The 19,028-nt window shown below is 37.0% G+C and overlaps 1 protein-coding gene across 6 annotated transcripts in view; it reads left to right on the top strand.

Annotated features, from left to right (window-relative positions):
- The window catches only part of NCOA1 (nuclear receptor coactivator 1), a 242,724-nt gene that overhangs the window by 145,635 nt on the left and 78,061 nt on the right, over positions 1-19,028 (top strand). For all 6 annotated transcript variants that reach the window (XM_045447551.1, XM_045447552.1, XM_045447549.1 and 3 more), the window contains 2 exons: positions 4,730-4,835; positions 14,078-14,244. In XM_045447551.1, the coding sequence (XP_045303507.1) occupies positions 4,747-4,835; positions 14,078-14,244 (256 nt within the window). In that variant the 5' untranslated portion in view covers positions 4,730-4,746. The remainder of the gene's footprint in view (positions 1-4,729; positions 4,836-14,077; positions 14,245-19,028) is intronic.

The following is a 19,028-nucleotide window of genomic DNA, read 5'->3' as shown; positions in this document are numbered from 1 at the left end:
GTTTAGCGAACTCCAGAGTCTTATCTTTCATTATATTCCCCCCTTCATTTTCTCTCTTTTATTTCTATTTCTGTTGAAAAGTTTAGAATTAATGTCCCATTATTATAAAGGTTATTGCACAATTTCATTATTTGTATTAATACATTTAAAAACATTACATTTTATTTCTATGTGAATATAGAATGAGGTGGCTTCTTCTGTGATATTTGGTTTTGTGATAACCTCATTTATGCTTCTGTGAGTTTCTTAGGAAAAGAAGGTAGCAGTTGTATTAGTTACAGTAATATATCACTTAGATGATTATTATTTTGTGTTTGGGTTTCAGAAGAGATACTAACAAACATGTCGGGTCTTTTGACATCTTTTTTATTGTGGTGATTGTTTTTACAAGTCTGGCCTGTTTGCCTTTGCATTGAGGTTGTCCACCTTGCAATTACTGTAATTATTTTTCTTATCGTGGGTCCTTCCTCTCCCCCCACCACAAGAGATTTAACAAGTATTTTTTATGATGACATTACTCCACAACGCAACTCGTCTCATTTATTCATCATTAACAGAAGTCTGGAACGTAAACATCCAGCATATTTTATACATATTGAGTTTGAGGAGACAGTGGGATATCCAAATGAAAAAGTCCATTTAGCAGTTGGAAACTTAAATGCCAAATTACTGAAATGAGAAAGATTGTACTTACCCTTTATAGCAGAAGTCTTAGAATGAAAATCAGATCTTGGCATTCCTCTGTTCTTAACCCTCCACTGATTGCTTAATTCAGTCAGAGTCAAGCTAAAATCTTTAAAATGGTTTTTATGGCCTTACACGATGTAGCCTCATCGTGTAATCTTTCTGAGCTCATCTGCTCCCTCACTCCCTGGTTCTAACTACACTGATCTCTTTCATCTTTTGCAAAAAGCATAGTTATGCTCCAGCCTTAAGGCCTTACAGCCCTTCCCTTTGCGCCTGCCAGGAGCACTCTTCCTCCAGATACCTTTCCCTTTCCTTCACATCCTTCAAGTCTTTGCTCTTATCTCACCTTCTCAATGAGGCCTTTTCTAACTATGCTACTTAAAACTGCTGTCCCTTCCCTTCTACACACTTACACCTCTGTTTTTGCCTGATTTTCCTCTATAACACATATCACCTTTTAATATACTCTATAATTTACTTTTTAATTTTATTTATTATCTCTCTGCCTTACAATAGAATGAACCTCTATGAGGACATGAGGACAGTGATTTTTATAAATTTTTTTCACGGTTGTATCCCCAGTACCTAGAACAGAGGCTGGCATATACTAGGAACTCAGTAAATATTTGTTGCTGGTGAAATTAGGGCTACCCACGTTGTGATCAATTTAAAGTTTTCTGACTAATGTTTTCCTTTTCTTGGAACGTGGAATATAACCAAGGATTTTATTTTTAAAGTCTTTCCTTAGTGTCAGAACTAAAATTAACATACGTAATCTACATGTGTGTGTCTCTGTCTGTTTCCTATGGATTATATATATGTGTGTCATATATAATCTGTTAAGTACATGATTGAATAGATGTTTAGTCACTTATTCACCAAATTCTATAATTGACGCACAGTAGGTGAAAGCCGATGGAAACTTTGTATATTATGTCCAAGAGGTTGAGTGTTGTTCTTTCAGCAGTGAGGATTTAGTGAAGGATTTTAAACAAGAGATGGAGATGATCAGACTTACATTTCTGATAGTCTGCTCTGGTGGCTCAGGGAGACCATCTGGAAGGCTATTTTAATAGTCCAGCAGGAGGGGCACCTGGGTGGTTCAGTCGGTTAAGCGTCCAACTCTTGATTTCAGCTCAGGTCATGATCTCACAGTTCGTGGGATCGAGGCCTGTCTGGGATTCTCTCTTTCCTCTCTCTCTGTCCCTCCCCCTGTCATACTATCTCTCTTTCTCTCTCTCTTTCTCTAAATAAATAAACATCTGAAAAAAAGAAATGGTCCAGCAGGAGGTGATGAGAGGAGGCTATGAAGAAGGGATGGATTTGGGAAATATTTAGGAAATAAAAATTGACAAATCTTGGTGTCTGCTTGCATATGGGGTATGAGAGAAGAGGTTAGAAGGACTCCAGCATACCAACTAAAAGAAGAAATATATGAGGTGAGGTTTAGTTCAGTTTGGAAAGTTGAATTTGAAGTGCCTGGGTAACATCTGGATGGAGATAGCTGGTGAAGAATTGGATTATGGCTCTGAGACTTAGGAGGTCTGAGCTAGAGGTGGAGATTTGGGGATAATCAGTATAGAGATGTGTTTTGAAATCAGGCTGAGTGAGTAGTATCACCCGAGGATAATGTATGTAGTAGTCTGAGGGAAAAAGAGGCCTTGGACATTAGGACCTTGAGGAATTCTGACCCCCAAGAATTGGGCAAAAAGTACTTAGAATAAGATCAGAAGAAAACCACACTGTTCTAGTCAGGTTTGATTTATGCGTCACTTCTTCGGAGAGGGCCCCAATTAAAATTAGGTCTCCTCTATTGCTTCTCTCTATGAGAAACATTCTATTCTATTCTTTTCCTATTCTTTTCCTTTTCCTTTTGTATTCTTTTCCTTTGTAACTTTTATCACAGTTTAAAATTATATGTTACTTTTGTGTCTTATTTGCTTATGTCTCCCGCTCCCTGAGGGCAGGAACCTCTATTTTGCTGACCATTTATTTGCTCAGCTTTTAGCACAGTGTCTGATGCATGATAGATGCTTGATTTATTTGTTAAGTAAATGAAGGAAGTACGGGATCACAGAAGCCAATGGGTGACAGTGTTTCAGAAGGTTATTTCAAATGCTGCTCCAAGTAGGCCAATAAAGTAATAATAATAATAATAATAATAATAATTAATAATAATAGCATATATTGAGCACTAACAAATGAAGGCATGAAAAGTGTCCATTGTATTTATTGATAAGAAGGTTTGGGATGAGTTATCCACAAGTGAACCCTAGACCCTCATGGAGCTCTCTGTCTAAAGAGAAAATAACAACAGTCAGCATTCTCCAGGAACTAGAGTATGCTCTTTACATGCACTGTTTCGTTCAGTCCTTACAACAGATCTGAAGGTGGGTGAAGGTAATTATTATCTGTATGTTATAGATGAGGAATTAGGCTTAAGGAGATTATACACTTTGCCCAAGAATAAGTAGGTACTGGTTAAGCCAGGACTTCAACTTAAGGCCTTTCTGACCCCACAGCCCATGCTTTCAACCACCATGCTCCAGTAGGGGGACCCAGTTGATTCCTCATCAGGGAACTGATATCTTGGAAATGACATTTGAGCAGGAATGGTTTAGGTGCTGTTTATAGGACAGATTAGAAGTGAGAGTGACTGGAATTGAGAAACCAGATACATGGATCTTGCATTAATCCAGAATGAAGCATTGGGTTCCAACTAGAATCATAACTATATCTGAGAATAAAAAGGAGGGGACAATCTGAGATCTCTTATTAAGGAAGAATTGGCAGGACATGGATACTGATTAGAAATGAGACGTGAAGGAGAAAAGTAAAAAGCAATTACAAGACTGCAATCCTAGGGGTTGGAGGTTTTTATGAACTGCACTTCTCATGTGGGAGAAATTCAGAATGTGCCCCTTTTGTTGCATGAAATAATAAATTCATGGTTAGAATTTTAGTTATTATTTGTACACAGAAAAAGGGGAACTGACAGTCTTTGGTATTGACAAAGGACAGGCTAGAGACAGTAAGTTTCAGGACTAGAGAAAAAGAATTTGCTCACATGTATTAATTAAAACCATGTGAGAGATTCTTATGGATCTCAGCATTCTTTATAATAAGCTTTATAAGCACAGTTGTCATTGCTGTGGAAAAGGAAAAGTTAAAGGTTTTTCCCATTTAGCAAGGATTTTCTTTCCTTTTTCAAGGGTAGATGGGGTGAAAACAAATGGGGGAGGTATGCTGTTTGGCACTAATAACATACAAAAGGTCGTGATGAATATAAGGCCAGGGATAGGATTCTGAGTTTCGTTAGGGATTCTACAGAGAATAGTGGTTGATAGGGACAAGTCAGAGTGGATCTGTAAGTGTAGTCACTACCTGGCACAACATGTGAGAGAGAGACCTGACTGGCGTGCTGAGGGAAATGACTTTGTGTTCTCTGGCATCTATACCAAGATCCTAACATAGACTAAACATTTGATCTTTGTCGCCTGACTACATAAACACAAGGTTAGGAGTATAGAATTCAGACTTGGTAAGTACCAAATCTAATTCATTGCTTCAACTTTAATTGTAGATGTATTATTTATTTTCTTAGCAGTATAAAATCCCAAACCTTATGAGTAAAAGTTGTTTCAAGTTCTTTTCAAAGCATAATCTAAAATAAATACATATAAGAAATAATTTCTCTGACTCCCAGTTATACATTGTTCTTAGAAACATCTGAAAGTGATTTTTTTCTCTGAAAAAAAATTTCAGTGTCTATTTCATTATTCTAATAATACTTTCATCCTATTTGACCTTTGTGATTTCATAAGGGACTATTTATTTTGTTTTACAAATACAGAAAAGAAAGTGTAGAAACACTAAATAGCTGATGACTCTGTATAGATGGGGATACTTTTATGATGGCTGTAATTAGGTATTCACAGAGACCCTGTAGTGTTTAGATATCTTCAACATAAGGGAGCTTCCTCTCCTGTGGATTAGAAAGCTCACCAGAGTAGATTTCTCATTGTTGTCCTTCCTTTTTTAGGTGTGAAGTTTTTCAACATGAGTGGCCTCGGGGACAGTTCATCCGACCCTGCTAACCCAGACTCACATAAGAGGAAAGGATCGCCATGTGACACACTGGCATCAAGGTAGGAACACTGTTTTCTTAGTCTAGATCTAGGAGAGCTTCTTCATCATTTTCATTGCCACTTAAGAGTTCTTGCTAAATCTACTCCAAGTTTTCTGTTCTTCTTGGAGTCCCTTATACTCCCCATGTTTTCTTGTTTCCCCGGGACTTTTGCACATGCTGCTCCCACAATCTAGCTTGCTCCCTCTAGATTTCTTGTAGTCAGTACCTATACATTCAACAGATACCAGCTTAGACATTACCACCTTAAAAGGAGCCTTCTCTTACTTCCATAACTATTATATTAAGTCTCCCCTTCCTGTATCTGTCTCACATGTATGTTTATAGCTCTGATCCATAATTTCAGGTTTTTACTAGTTCATGTGATTATTTCGTGAATTTCTGGCTTCTCCACTACACGCTTAGGCTGCCATTTGGTAAGGACCTTGTCTGTTCTTACTATTATATGCCTAGTGTGTAGCATAGTGTGTGGCTTATATATAGTAAGGACATAGTAAATATTTGTCACGTGAATAAATAAGTCCATTGTATATCTTTAACCTGCTATCTTAGAACGTTATGTTAGCAGAACTAAGAAATATCATTATTTTTATAATATTAATATTAGGATTTTAAAGAATGCCTGTTTGTGAAATTAAATGTTTGTGTATCATAAGGAATATGATCACCTTAAATAGGCTAAAAGAGAATTGTTGCTAAGGAGATTCTGACAAATGCCAGACAGAGAAAGAAACTCACTCGCATCAAAAGAACAGCTTCCCACCTGAGAGGAGAAGAGTGGGGATCTTATTCCATTCATCTTCTAGGATCTAGAGAAAGCTTTCTCAGCCTTCACACTATTGACATTGTCAGCCAGATAATTCTTTGTTGTGGGCAGCTCTCCTGTATGTTGTAGGATGCGTAGCAATATCCCTGACTTTCACACACTGGACGCCAGTAGCATCTTTCCATCAGTTATGATAACCAAAGTGTCACATCAGTTGTGACTACCAAAAAATGTCTTCAGACAGTTGTCAAATGTTTGTCAGGGATGGGGAAAGCAATATGGCCCCCATTGATCATCACTGATCTAGAGAGTGAACTGGCAGAAGATTCTTCTGTCCCTGGATTACATGCTTCTTTCTCATGGGGGATAAAGAAAGGATTTTAACAGGGGAGTAAGTGCCAGGGCTCCAGTCTGGAGAGAGAAAAGTTGATCAATTAAAAGAACTGTCACAGATCATAACTTAAGTATTCATAACCACAGGTAAGTGTCCAGATGCTCAGAGGAACGTTGATATTGAGATACAATCCAGATTTGTGTTGTCAAAGTTAATGTTCTTGTTTTATCTGTATGTAAAGTCAGTCCTTTTCAAAGGAAAATGTAAGAGTAAATAAATAGGGGTGTCTGGATGGCTCAGTCAGTTGGGCATCTGACTTCGGCTCAGGTCACAATCTCATAGTTTGTGAGCTCGAGCCCCACGTCGGGCTCCCTGCTGTCAGTGCAGAGTCTGTTTTGGGTCCTCTGTCCCCCTCTCTCTTTCTCTGCCCCTCCCATGCTTGTGCTTTCTCTCTCTTTCTCTCTCTCTCTCTCTCTCTCTCTCAAAAAATAAATAAATATTTTAAAAAAGAATAAATAAATAAAACTGTTGTTTTTTAGATTTAATTTTTTATTTGGGGAAATTTTTTAAATCTATGTTAAGAATAGACGCTAAGAAACTATATATATCCATTATGTATAATTGTTCATATTTTGTGGTATTGTTAGTATTTTTTAATATTTTATCATATTTGTATAGTCTTATTTGAATAAGGTAATAAAATGATTAATTATTACATTGATTTGTCTGCAATTAATTTCTCCATTTTAATAATTATATATGAACTGGTGAGTAATACAGAATGTTTATAAGTATACATATGATACAACACTGTATACTGTATATATTTTTCTAGAGTATACTTTTTCCAGCATGCATCTTGAGATATAAATATATATAGATTCAGTTCTGTCACCTTTTGATTAAATGTTGTAAGGCAGGAATGTATCCCATTTGAAAAATCCATTTCCCTATAAACAACCTTTCTGTTAGAAATTTTTGCTCTTACAACTAGCACTACAGCGAAGGAACATCCTCATATGCACCTCCCTACTTTATTTTTGTTTGTTTATTTTTTATTTAAATTCATGTTAGTTAACATACAGTGTAGTATCAGTTTCCACACCTCCTACTTGATAAGTGAGAGTTTCTTTGGGATCTGTATTCATCTTTATGTTAACTAGGTCACCACCACATTGCTCCTCAAATAACAAGCATTGAGAGTTCTTTTTTTCTCACACCCTTAGCCACACTGCCCTCTCCTCACTGTAAGTCTCCCAACTTGATGAGTGTGGGGTTACAGTTTGAAGTATATTTCGCTGATAACCAGATAAATTGATTTTGATTTTTGTTTTTCTCTTCTGTGAATTTCCTGGGTATATCTTTTGCCCATATTCCTGCTGGGTTGTTTTCCTTTTCCTTTTCATTTATAAGAGTTTTTTTAAATTTTCTGTGTACTACTCTTTTTTGCTTATATTTGATGTAAATATCTTTCGTCTCCTGGTCTGTTTAACTGTTTTTGAAATCCGTTGACATACCTTGGAACCTTCAGTTTTCATGTGTCAAGCTCTTGGGGGTCTCGTGGAAGAATTTTTTTCCCTCTACTTCAAGGCCTTAAACATATTTTTACATATTTACATATTACATACATATGTGTATTTAGAGTTTTAATTAATGTAGAATTTGATTTGCATATGATATAATGTGGGGAACTAATTTTATTTTTTCCCATGTAGAACATAAGTGGTTATGGCCCTATCCTTTCTCTGCTTTTGTGCTGTTACCTTTATCATAGATCCAGTTCCTATATAGATAGGGATCTGGTTCTGAACTTTCTTATGACAATCACCTTGATATCTGTTGAGGCAAGTCATTCTTTGTTATTTTTCAAAATCGTTTTCCCTATTCTTGTCCCTTTACCTGTCCATTCAGATTTTTAAATAGGTTTTTAAGTTTCCCCTGAAGAAAAATACTCCTGGGATTTGGATTAGAATGTATTTACTTTTATAGATTAAATTGGAAGAGAATTGACATTTTTATTTTCTAGACTCCAGATTCCCGAGTGTTCTTATTTGTGAATATAAAGGCTATTCACATATTCAGGTCTTCACTATTCTTTGGTAGTAGTTCATAATTTTCCCCTTTGAACAACTAGCCCATCTTTAGTTAGATATATTCCAGGGTCCCACAGAATTTTTATTGCTTTTGGAAATAGTATAATTTTGTCTATTGCATCTTCTAACTGACAGCTTTTAATATATAGGATTTGGGATTATTGGTCTCCTGTGCATCCATTGTTCTAAACTTTCTTATTTGTTTTACGGCTTATCTGTAGATCTTTGATTTTTTTATACATACATAATCATGTCATGACAAATATCAAAAAGTGAATATATTTTTTCTTCTTAGATGTTTTAAAGATAATAATCTTTGTATGTCTGCTTTCAAAATATTTGAAAACATTACCTCCTTCAGGTTTGTAAGTATGGGCTTCAGTTTCAATTGGCATTTTTGATATGGTAAAGTAAAACTTCGTGATTTTGAAACTGATTGAGTTTGTGTATGAATACCACCTTGTAATGCTTCTTTTGGTTTTGTTATTATCTGCTGTCTCTTTGGACAGATTCTGAACTCATTAATCATAAAGAGAATATGTTAGACCTCAGGATATTGCCAGCCCTTTGTACAAGAGCCCTGATAGAGTTTCTTAGTAATTGATGCCTCATATCTCTTCCTATTACCTCTTCTCCATTCTTTAACTGTACTAGGAGAATGGGGATTAAAATGCCAGTCTCAAAATGCTGGGTAGCTATGCCTTGTGCTTGTTTAATATTTCTAATTCAGCTCAACAAGTGCTTTATTTAGTGCCCACTATTCAACCAGCATGGTGTGCATGACGTTATAAGGATATAAGCAAAGTGAGTCATGTTTTCTATCTTCAGGGAGCTTACAAATCTTGTCATGCCACTCATTCTTCTTCTTAAACCCTTCTGGGCTTCCCCTTGCCCTGAAAAAAATAATCATAACCAAAACAATGACAATAGGTAACATTTACTGAACTAAAAGTATATGCCAGCAACTTTGCCAAACATTTTACATTTAACATCTTTTTTAATCCTCACTAAATTCTAAGAGATAATTAATGTCATCACCCCTGTTTTGCAGATAAAGAAATTGAAGCTGAGAGAAGTTAAATTGCTGTTAAGCAACTTGTCCAGGGTTGCATAGCTAATAAATGACTGAGGAAATTTGAACTTGTGCTTTTAAGCAATACATCATGCTCTTTATCATGGTGTATGGAAGAGCCCTCATGATGTGGCTTGGAACTCATCTCCTGCCCTTCTGTTTCTTATCTGTAGTTGAGCCATACTGAACTACTTATAGATCCTTTAACTTGACATTTTCATTCTCATATTACACCTTTGAAAAAGCTGGGTTTTGTTTGTCTGCCCCCCCTGCCCTGAAACCAATCCCTGTCTACCACCAGGTTGGGACATCTCATTGCCTCAGTGTAGGTGCGATCCGGATGAACTTCTATAGTATTAACAGTCTTGTCACATAGTGTTGTAATGACTCTTTTTCTTTATTCTCACACTAGTTAGGGCTACACCTAATTTACCCCTGGATCCCCAGGACATAGTGCGTGGCTGTCTGGCATGTAATAAGTTTAGGACCATTTGTTGAAAAAGCTAGTAAGTTGAAGGAAAAAGATACGTTAGTTAATTCATAGCATGATTAACTAGCATGTGTGCAATGTCCATGGAAGTCGAGTGGGCTGGTGAGAAGTGTAAGTGGCTAAAGTAATAAAGGAAGCCTTCTTTTCCATTAAGGTAGAATTTTTTGGTCATGTCCGCCCCTCCTTCAGTTTTGACTTTGTTTAAATATATCTGCTCTCCGGGATAGAAGGAACATACTTAAAGATCATAAAAGCCATTTATGAAAAGCCCACAGCTAACATCATCCTCAACGGGGAAAAACTGAGAGCTTTTTCCCTGAGATCAGGAACACGACAGGGATGCCCACTCTCACCGCTGTTGTTTAACATAGTGCTGGAAGTTCTAGCATCAGCAATCAGACAACAAAAGGAAATCAAAGGCATCAAAATTGGCAAAGATGAAGTCAAGCTTTCGCTCTTTGCAGATGACATGATATTATACATGGAAAATCCGATAGACTCCACCAAAAGTCTGCTAGAATTGATACATGAATTCAGCAAAGTTGCAGGATATAAAATCAATGTACAGAAATCAGTTGCATTCTTATACACTAACAATGAAGCAACAGAAAGACAAATAAAGAAACTGATCCCATTCACAATTGCACCAAGAAGCATAAAATACCTAGGAATAAATCTAACCAAAGATGTAAAGGATCTGTATGCTGAAAACTATAGAAAGCTTACGAAGGAAATTGAAGAAGATTTAAAGAAATGGAAAGACATTCCCTGCTCATGGATTGGAAAAATAAATATTGTCAAAATGTCAATACTACCCAAAGCTATCTACACATTCAATGCAATCCCAATCAAAATTGCACCAGCATTCTTCTCGAAACTAGAACAAGCAATCCTAAAATTCATATGGAACCACAAAAGGCCCCGAATAGCCAAAGGAATTTTGAAGAAGAAGACCAAAGCAGGAGGCATCACAATCCCAGACTTTAGCCTCTACTACAAAGCTGTCATCATCAAGACAGCATGGTATTGGCACAAAAACAGACACATAGACCAATGGAATAGAATAGAAACCCCAGAACTAGACCCACAAACGTATGGTCAACTCATCTTTGACAAAGCAGGAAAGAACATCCAATGGAAAAAAGACAGTCTCTTTAACAAATGGTGCTGGGAGAACTGGACAGCAACATGCAGAAGGTTGAAACTAGACCACTTTCTCACACCATTCACAAAAATAAACTCAAAATGGATAAAGGACCTGAATGTGAGACAGGAAACCATCAAAACCTTAGAGGAGAAAGCAGGAAAAGACCTCTCTGACCTCAGCCGTAGCAATCTCTTACTCGACACATCCCCAAAGGCAAGGGAATTAAAAGCAAAAGTGAATTACTGGGACCTTATGAAGATAAAAAGCTTCTGCACAGCAAAGGAAACAACCAACAAAACTAAAAGGCAACCAACGGAATGGGAAAAGATATTTGCAAATGACATATCGGACAAAGGGCTAGTATCCAGAATCTATAAAGAGCTCACCAAACTCCACACCCGAAAAACAAATAACCCAGTGAAGAAATGGGCAGAAAACATGAATAGACACTTCTCTAAAGAAGACATCCGGATGGCCAACATGCACATGAAAAGATGTTCAGCGTCGCTCCTTATCAGGGAAATACAAATCAAAACCACACTCAGGTATCACCTCACGCCAGTCAGAGTGGCCAAAATGAACAAATCAGGAGACTATAGATGCTGGCGAGGATGTGGAGAAACGGGAACCCTCTTGCACTGTTGGTGGGAATGCAAATTGGTGCAGCCGCTCTGGAAAACAGTGTGGAGGTTCCTCAGAAAATTAAAAATAGACCTACCCTATGACCCAGCAATAGCACTGCTGGGAATTTATCCAAGGGATACAGGAGTACTGATGCATAGGGGCACTTGTACCCCAATGTTCATAGCAGCACTCTCAACAATAGCCAAATTATGGAAAGAGCCTAAATGTCCATCAACTGATGAATGGATAAAGAAATTGTGGTTTATATACACAATGGAATACTACGTGGCAATGAGAAAAAATGAAATATGGCCTTTTGTAGCAACGTGGATGGAACTGGAGAGTGTGATGCTAAGTGAAATAAGCCATACAGAGAAAGACAGATACCATATGGTTTCACTCTTATGTGGATCCTGAGAAACAACAGAAACCCATGGGGGAGGGGAAGGAAAAAAAAAAAAAACAAAGAGGTTAGAGTGGGAGAGAGCCAAAGCATAAGAGACTGTTAAAAACTGAGAACAAACTGAGGGTTGATGGGGGGTGGGAGGGAGGAGAGGGTGGGTGATGGGTATTGAGGAGGGCACCTTTTGGGATGAGCACTGGGTGTTTTATGGAAACCAATTTGGACAATAAATTTCATATATTATAAAAAATAAAAAAAAAAAAAAATATATCTGCTCTCATTTTCTGTCCTTGCTTATTAGTTACTTCGTTTCGTGGTGATTTTCCTAGTCTCCTTCTTAAGCCATTTTATAGACAACTCAGCATTTCAGTATTTTTAGCTTCTTGCTTCCTCTGTCAACTCTCTATCTTGCCATTCTAGCACTTTCTTTTATTCTACAGTGGTGTCAGGCACTTCAGTTTTACGTAAAACTTAATGTCAGAAGCAGATTTTGGAGTTCCACTACGTGAATCCAATTTACTCGTGTTAGAATCTAGACCCCTAGATTTCAACAGATCATACTTTAGACTGAATCTACAAAATAAGTCTAGTATGACTTAGTTTCTCTAAGGTAAAATCAGGTGTCCTCTAAAACACTAGCAAGTTGCAGAGATGGAGTTCTCGGAAACCTTGAATATGTCATTTTCTTCATGCCTTGTTTTCAATGCCTTTGTGTGAAGTTTGTCAGAATATCTTGCTCCATGTACTTTCTGTGGAAATTGTAAGATAAAGTTTTACTAAATAAAGTGGGACTAATTCCTTAATAATGAAAGGCTTTACAGATAAAGATAAAAAAGGATGATTGTTAAAGTTTCAAAATTTGGTTTTGTTCTGGGATGTGTACCATGTTGTAGTATTTTGTTTTTTGTGGTTAAATACATTTGATTGGCTGACTTGGTTCTTTTCAACTTACTATGTTGCTATGGAAATGCTATTGCTTTTATAGTTTTGTATTATGAAAAGTAAGTGGTATTTTAATTGTTGCCAATTGTGACCTTTTATTTTTTTTAATAAAAAAAAATTTTTCTTTAACATTTATTTATTTTTGAGACAGAGAGAGAGCATGAACAGGGGAGGGTCAGAGAAAGGGGAGACACAGAATCTGAAACAGGCTCCAGGCTCTGAGCTGTCAGCACAGAGCCCGACGCGGGGCTCGAACCCACGGACCTCAAGATCATGACCTGAGTCGAAGTCGGACGTTCAACCGACTGAGCCATCCCGGCGCCCCAATTATGAGCTTTTTAAAAAGCAACTAATCTTGCCCTCTTTTCACCTCTTTTTTTTTTTTTTTTTTTTTTACCACTTTTCTACCATCACACCAGATGATTTTGGTTGCTGCTTATAAAACAAAGAGTTATTTGTGACCAATCTTTCTTATTATGTTAATTTCATAATGGAAAAACTCATTTCAAAGTAATACTTCACTATCTTTGCATGTATTACATAAAATAAGTTGCCTAATGATCTGGCTAATTAAACCAGGGGTAAAGACTGGAAAACAAAACTGAACAGTATTCATTCAGTACCTTTGATTGAATGTAAAGCGCTAGCTGGTTGCACTGTTATCCTTTGTTCTCGTAATTTTGCTTCAAGATAAATCAAAATTGATTTTATTTATCACATTTATGAGAACTTATAAATAGATGTCTTTTTTGTAGAATGAAGTTGTATACAAAAGACATTGTTCTCTGTACCTTTGTCTCATAATTGATTATTATTCTTTTTCTTTTACTTTTTGGATGGATGCTCTTTTCTTTTTGATGAGGACCAACTAATGGTCTAGTTATAAGAATCAAGTGTTTATCAGATTTCTTTCAGTAACAAAAAAATTAAGAAAGTTTATCAGATTTCAAAGTATAACTTATTTGAACTCTAGTATAGTCTGCACTGCTTAATTTATAACAAAGTTATTTGAAAAATCAGATTTTCTAATTCAAGGAATTATTGTTTAGAATATAAAGTAAATTCCAAATGCAGTGAGTGTAAGTACTTTCTGCTTCCTTTTAATATCTAACATTTTGTTGGGAAATATTTGATGTATTTATATCATTGAGGAAATACATATATGATGGCAATCACTCTCTTTATGTATTTTTGGCCAGAATTGTTTTCTGCACTTTGGTATTGTGAATTTAAGTTGTTTTTAAAATCGGACTTTATATTCTGGATAAAATTATGGATCTCTATAAATATGTAAATATTAAGTACTTGATCAAAGAGGGAAGTATCGTGGTAGAAATGTACACTAACTGGTTTTTCTTTGTGTAACAAACAGCACTGAAAAGAGGCGCAGGGAACAAGAAAATAAGTATTTAGAAGAACTAGCTGAGTTACTGTCTGCCAACATCAGTGACATTGACAGTTTGAGTGTAAAGCCAGACAAATGCAAGATTTTGAAGAAGACAGTCGATCAGATACAGCTCATGAAGAGAATGGAACAAGGTAAAAAAAAAAAAAAAAAAAAAAAAAGCCAAAACCATGGTTGTGTGCTTTGTTATGAAGACCTTTATAATAGGTGATTTTATTATTTTTATTATTAAGAAATTGCATTGAATTTCATAATGTTATTAAAGAAACATTTTTGTATAGACGGTCTTTATTTTAGAAAGTGAATCTGAGAGGTTTCTTGTTACAAAAACATGGCTTATTAATTTAACTTGAACACTGGTTGCCTTGGTAGGTTATGAAGCCTGGTATCTAAGGGAATTGAGTCAAGAGATCTAAGTTGTGGGGTCAGACCTGAAGCTCTGGCATAGTGTTGAAAGACAGTGCCTCAGTGGTAGGAAAATCCCTCCATCTGAATAATAAGCTTGTCTCTGCCAGGGCTCTGGGCATGGGAAACAGTCTCTTCTGGGAAAACCCTGACTTTGTTTTACGACTCATATTTATACTGTCCATATTTACTGGGGACCTCATGCCAGAAAACCCCTAGCAAAGAATTAAAGCAGACACACAGGCAGAGCGCTTTGGAGGAAAACTCTCACACCTGATAATGGAAAAACTCATTTCAAAGTAATACTTCACTATCTTTGCATGTATTACATAAAACAAGTTGCCTGATGATCTGGCTAATTAAACCAGGGGTAAAGACTGGAAAACAAAACTGAACAGTATTCATTCCCATGGCATTTCCAAAGAAAAAGTGCTTATGAGGGTGATTTTATGCTAAGAAATTATGTAACATATGAGGAAACAATCTACAGTAAGTAGGAACACAAATAACAAACAGAACAAATAGACCAGAAAGAACTTCAGATGAATAACAGCAATGTGAAAAGATTATAAACAAATATATTTATAATGATTAAAGTGGTAGGATGTTAAGATTTTATAAGCTGGAAAGCGAATAGTCTAGTGACAGCTGATGGAGCAGACAGTAGAAACTAGTATTTTAAGTAGAAACTACAGTAGAAACTAGTATTTTAAGTCTCCGAAGGGGAGAGCCAGCCAGAAGCTATATGTCACCTCGCTGCCTGCCGCCCAAGGGGGGAAAGACCGCTCTGGGGACACTGACCTGCCCAAAGGAAAAGACACACAGACACTGACAGTTGGGAATGATCCCCACATGACAAAAGCCTTTCCCTGTCTTGCCCCCTCTATTCACACAGCTGCCAGTCAGCCTTTTAGTACCTTACTCTTTAATCTGAATAAAAATCTGAATATTTGAGGAAAACCTGTAAAGTAGAAGAGAACAAATCAAGCAAACAGGAAAAAAGGGAACTCAGAGAAAGTAGAGACAGGGCAGGGAGCAGAAGAAAACTTCAAACCATCAAACAGTCCCTCAGAGACAAAAAGGAAGGTAATTCAACTATGAAATGATAATAAGATGCTATAAAATAAAACATTCAAAACACCAAATAACTTTTGGAACTTAAAATCGGGATAACTGAAATAAACTTTGCCTCTTTACTTTGTTTTCTACTTTTTGCCTACTCTCTGCCTAACCATTCTAGGCACACTCTGCCTCAGGTCTTGGCACTTTCTTCTCCCTTCATCCCTTTGTCTGGAATGTTCTTTCCCAGATGTATACAAGGCTCATTCCCTCACCTCTTTTGTGCCTTTGTTCAAATATTTCTTCGCAATGAACTTGTCTGTAACTATCCTATCTAATACACACTCTCTCTAATACACACACTCTCTACATCTTCCTTGATTTATTTTCCCCACAGTGTTTTTTACATCTAACATATTATATGTTTTATTTGTTTATTGTCGGCCTACTCCCACTAGAGCTCCGTGAGGGTGAGGATTTTTGTTTGTTCATCGTTGTGCCCTCATACCTAAAACAGTTCCTGGTTACATAGTAGACTTTCAGGGAATATTTGTTGAATAAATATTTTAAGGGTTGAAAGGTAATGTGAAGAAATCCCTTAGGAAGTAAAAATAAAAAGACAAGTAGTGGAAGACAAGGGAAAGGTGGGAAGTGTATAGGAATAGTTCAGGAGGTGTAACATATTAATTTCAGAAAAAGAGAACAGACCAAATAAAGGGAGGAAATTATAAGAGTAATAATACAAAACCAAAACAAAACACTTCTCAGAATTAGAAAGATGTGGGTTTCCAGATTGAAAGCACTCATATAGTGCCCAGCGCAACGAATAAAAAGAAAGGGAAAAAAACCTCACACCAATGCACAATTTTCAGACACCAGAGAGAAAAAAAAACAAGGGAAAGAAAAAATAGACACATACCAGATTCAGAGTGTATCCTAAATAACAATACTGAATGAGAATTCTTTTCTTAAGAAATGTTTATTTATCTATTTTGAGAAAGAGAGGGAGAGTGCACACAAGCAGGAGAGGGGCAGAAAGAGGGAGGGAGAGAGAGAGAGGGAGGGAGGGAGAATATGAATCTCAAGCAGGCCCCGTGCCACCAGCATAGAGCCTGCTGTGGAGATCAAACTCACAAACTGTGAGAGCATGACCAGAGCCAAAACCAAGAGTCAGACACTTAACCAACTGAGCCACCCAGGTGCCCTGAGAATTCTAAACCTGGAATTCTGTGTGAATCCAAATGAAGTGTAAGTGCAAAATAAAGACATTTTCAGACATTTAAAGCCTCAGTTCAAAAGTTATCTTCTGTGTACTTTTTCCAGAAATATCTATCAAAACCACCATAGCAAACCAAGAAAGAAAGGCATAGGATCTTAATCCAGGGAAACCATGGAATCTTAACAGAAGAAAGGTGTACCCTTGTGCATCAACCTAAAAACATAGCTAGTGGATAGAGGTCTCCAGGACGAATGTTTCCATGGGGAAAAAATGGAACAGAGAATCAGAGGACTAATTAAGAGGAAAATTTCATTTCGGGGGGGAGGGAGTTTAGGGATGAGTGGAACTTAAAAAGACTAAAACGCAAAATAGGAGAAATGTAAATGATAGCACACACCTTGTCTCGTTTGTGAACTTTATTTATGTGGCCACAGGAGCATAGATATTAAATACTGATTGCCCTAAAAATTGTAACTATATTGGGAGGATGGAAGGAGGGAGAAATGTGTGGGTAGAAGGTTGATGTAAGTTAAAGTCTTACTTTTCATGATAGCGTGCCAATAAATTATGTCTATCATGGACATAATCAAGATCTAGCAAATAAACATGGGATTGAGAAATACAGAATGTATAGTTAGGATACAGGCTAGGCTACTGTAACAAGAGACCCAAAGTGCAGCAGCTTTAACAAGATAATCTAGGGATGTGTCAGAGGTTGTGATTGATTTCATCTTTTTTTCTGTGCCATTCCTATTGCCATTTTCCACGTGGCTAAACATGGCTCACCGGTCCACATCCCAGCTGACAAAAAGGGGAAAGAAGAAAATGAGGAGGCATGCTTCTTTCCTTTTAAGGACAAGACCCAGAAATTGCACGTCGCTTCTTTTCACATTCCTTGAGCCAGAAACTAGGTCACATAGCCACTCCCGCCTTAGGTTTTGCCTGAAATTTTAGATGTTTTACTTTTCACACATAGTTATTTAACTTACTTGGACTTGATGGTTGGTGTTTTTTGACAAACCTGTTTAAAAACCAAAAACCTGTCTTAATGTTATAAACACATGAATTGATGAAGGAAGTACATCTTAGAACTAAATGAGAAACTTCTGTACCATAATAATCAAAAGGTAAATAACCCAGTTAATAGATGGACAAAGGCTCTGACTGAATGCCTCTCAAAGACATATAAATGACTAATAAGCACAGGAAAAATATGTGCATATCGTTGCCATCAGAGAAATGCAAATCAAAACCACAGTGAAGTACCAGGATGGCTGCACACAAAAAAGACAGATAAGTGTTGGTGACGATGGGAGAAATCGGAACCCCCATACACTGCTGGTAGGAAAGTAAAATAAAATTGTGCAGCCAGTTTGGAAAACAGTCCAGTAGTTCCACAAAATGTTAAGCATTGAGGTACAGTATCACCCAGCAATTCCATTTGTAGGTATATACCCAAGACAAAGGAAAACCTAGGTCCACACAAAAACTTGCACACAAGTGTTCGTAGCAGCATTATTCATAAATAGCCGAAAGGTGGAAACAACCCGTGTATCTATCGGCTGACCAATGGATAAGTTAAACAAGGTATATTTATATAATGGCATATTATCTGGCAGAAAAAAAAAAGGAATGAAGTACTGACAGTGCCTTGAAAGCACACGAAGCAAAAGAAGCCAGTCACAAGGGACCATGTGTTGTATGACTCCGTTTATACTAAATGTCCAGAATAGGCAAATCCACAGAGACAGAAAGTAGATTGGCGGTTGCTTAGGGCTTGGGAGCATTGGGAAAATGGGGGGTGACTGCTCAAGGGTACAAAGTTTCTTTTTGGGTTGATGAATATGTTCTAAAATGTATTATAATGTTGGTTGCATAACCCTGTGAATGTACTAAAAAACCATTGAATTGAATGCTTTTTTTTTTTTAATGTTTATTTTTGAGAGACGGAGAGTGAGTGGGGAAGGGGCATAAAGAGAAGGGGACAGTGAGCTCTGTGCTGACAGCAGACAGTCCAGTGTGGGGCTTGAACTCACAAACCGCCACATCATGACCTGTGCTGAAGGACGCTTAACCGACTGAGCCACCCAGGCACCCCTGAATTGTATGCCTTAAAGGCATGAATAGCATGCTATGTGAATTGTGAATCAGTAAAGCTGTTGTTATAAACACTATATGAAATGATACTTTACACCCAATAGATTCGGACACACAAATTTTTTTTTAATGCTGATA

Source organism: Leopardus geoffroyi, chromosome A3 (genome assembly GCF_018350155.1).
Source record: "Leopardus geoffroyi isolate Oge1 chromosome A3, O.geoffroyi_Oge1_pat1.0, whole genome shotgun sequence".
In the NCBI taxonomy this organism is placed as follows: domain Eukaryota; kingdom Metazoa; phylum Chordata; class Mammalia; order Carnivora; family Felidae; genus Leopardus; species Leopardus geoffroyi.
Note: the sequence above shows the minus strand (reverse complement) of the source record. Positions and strands in the feature narration are given on the sequence as shown.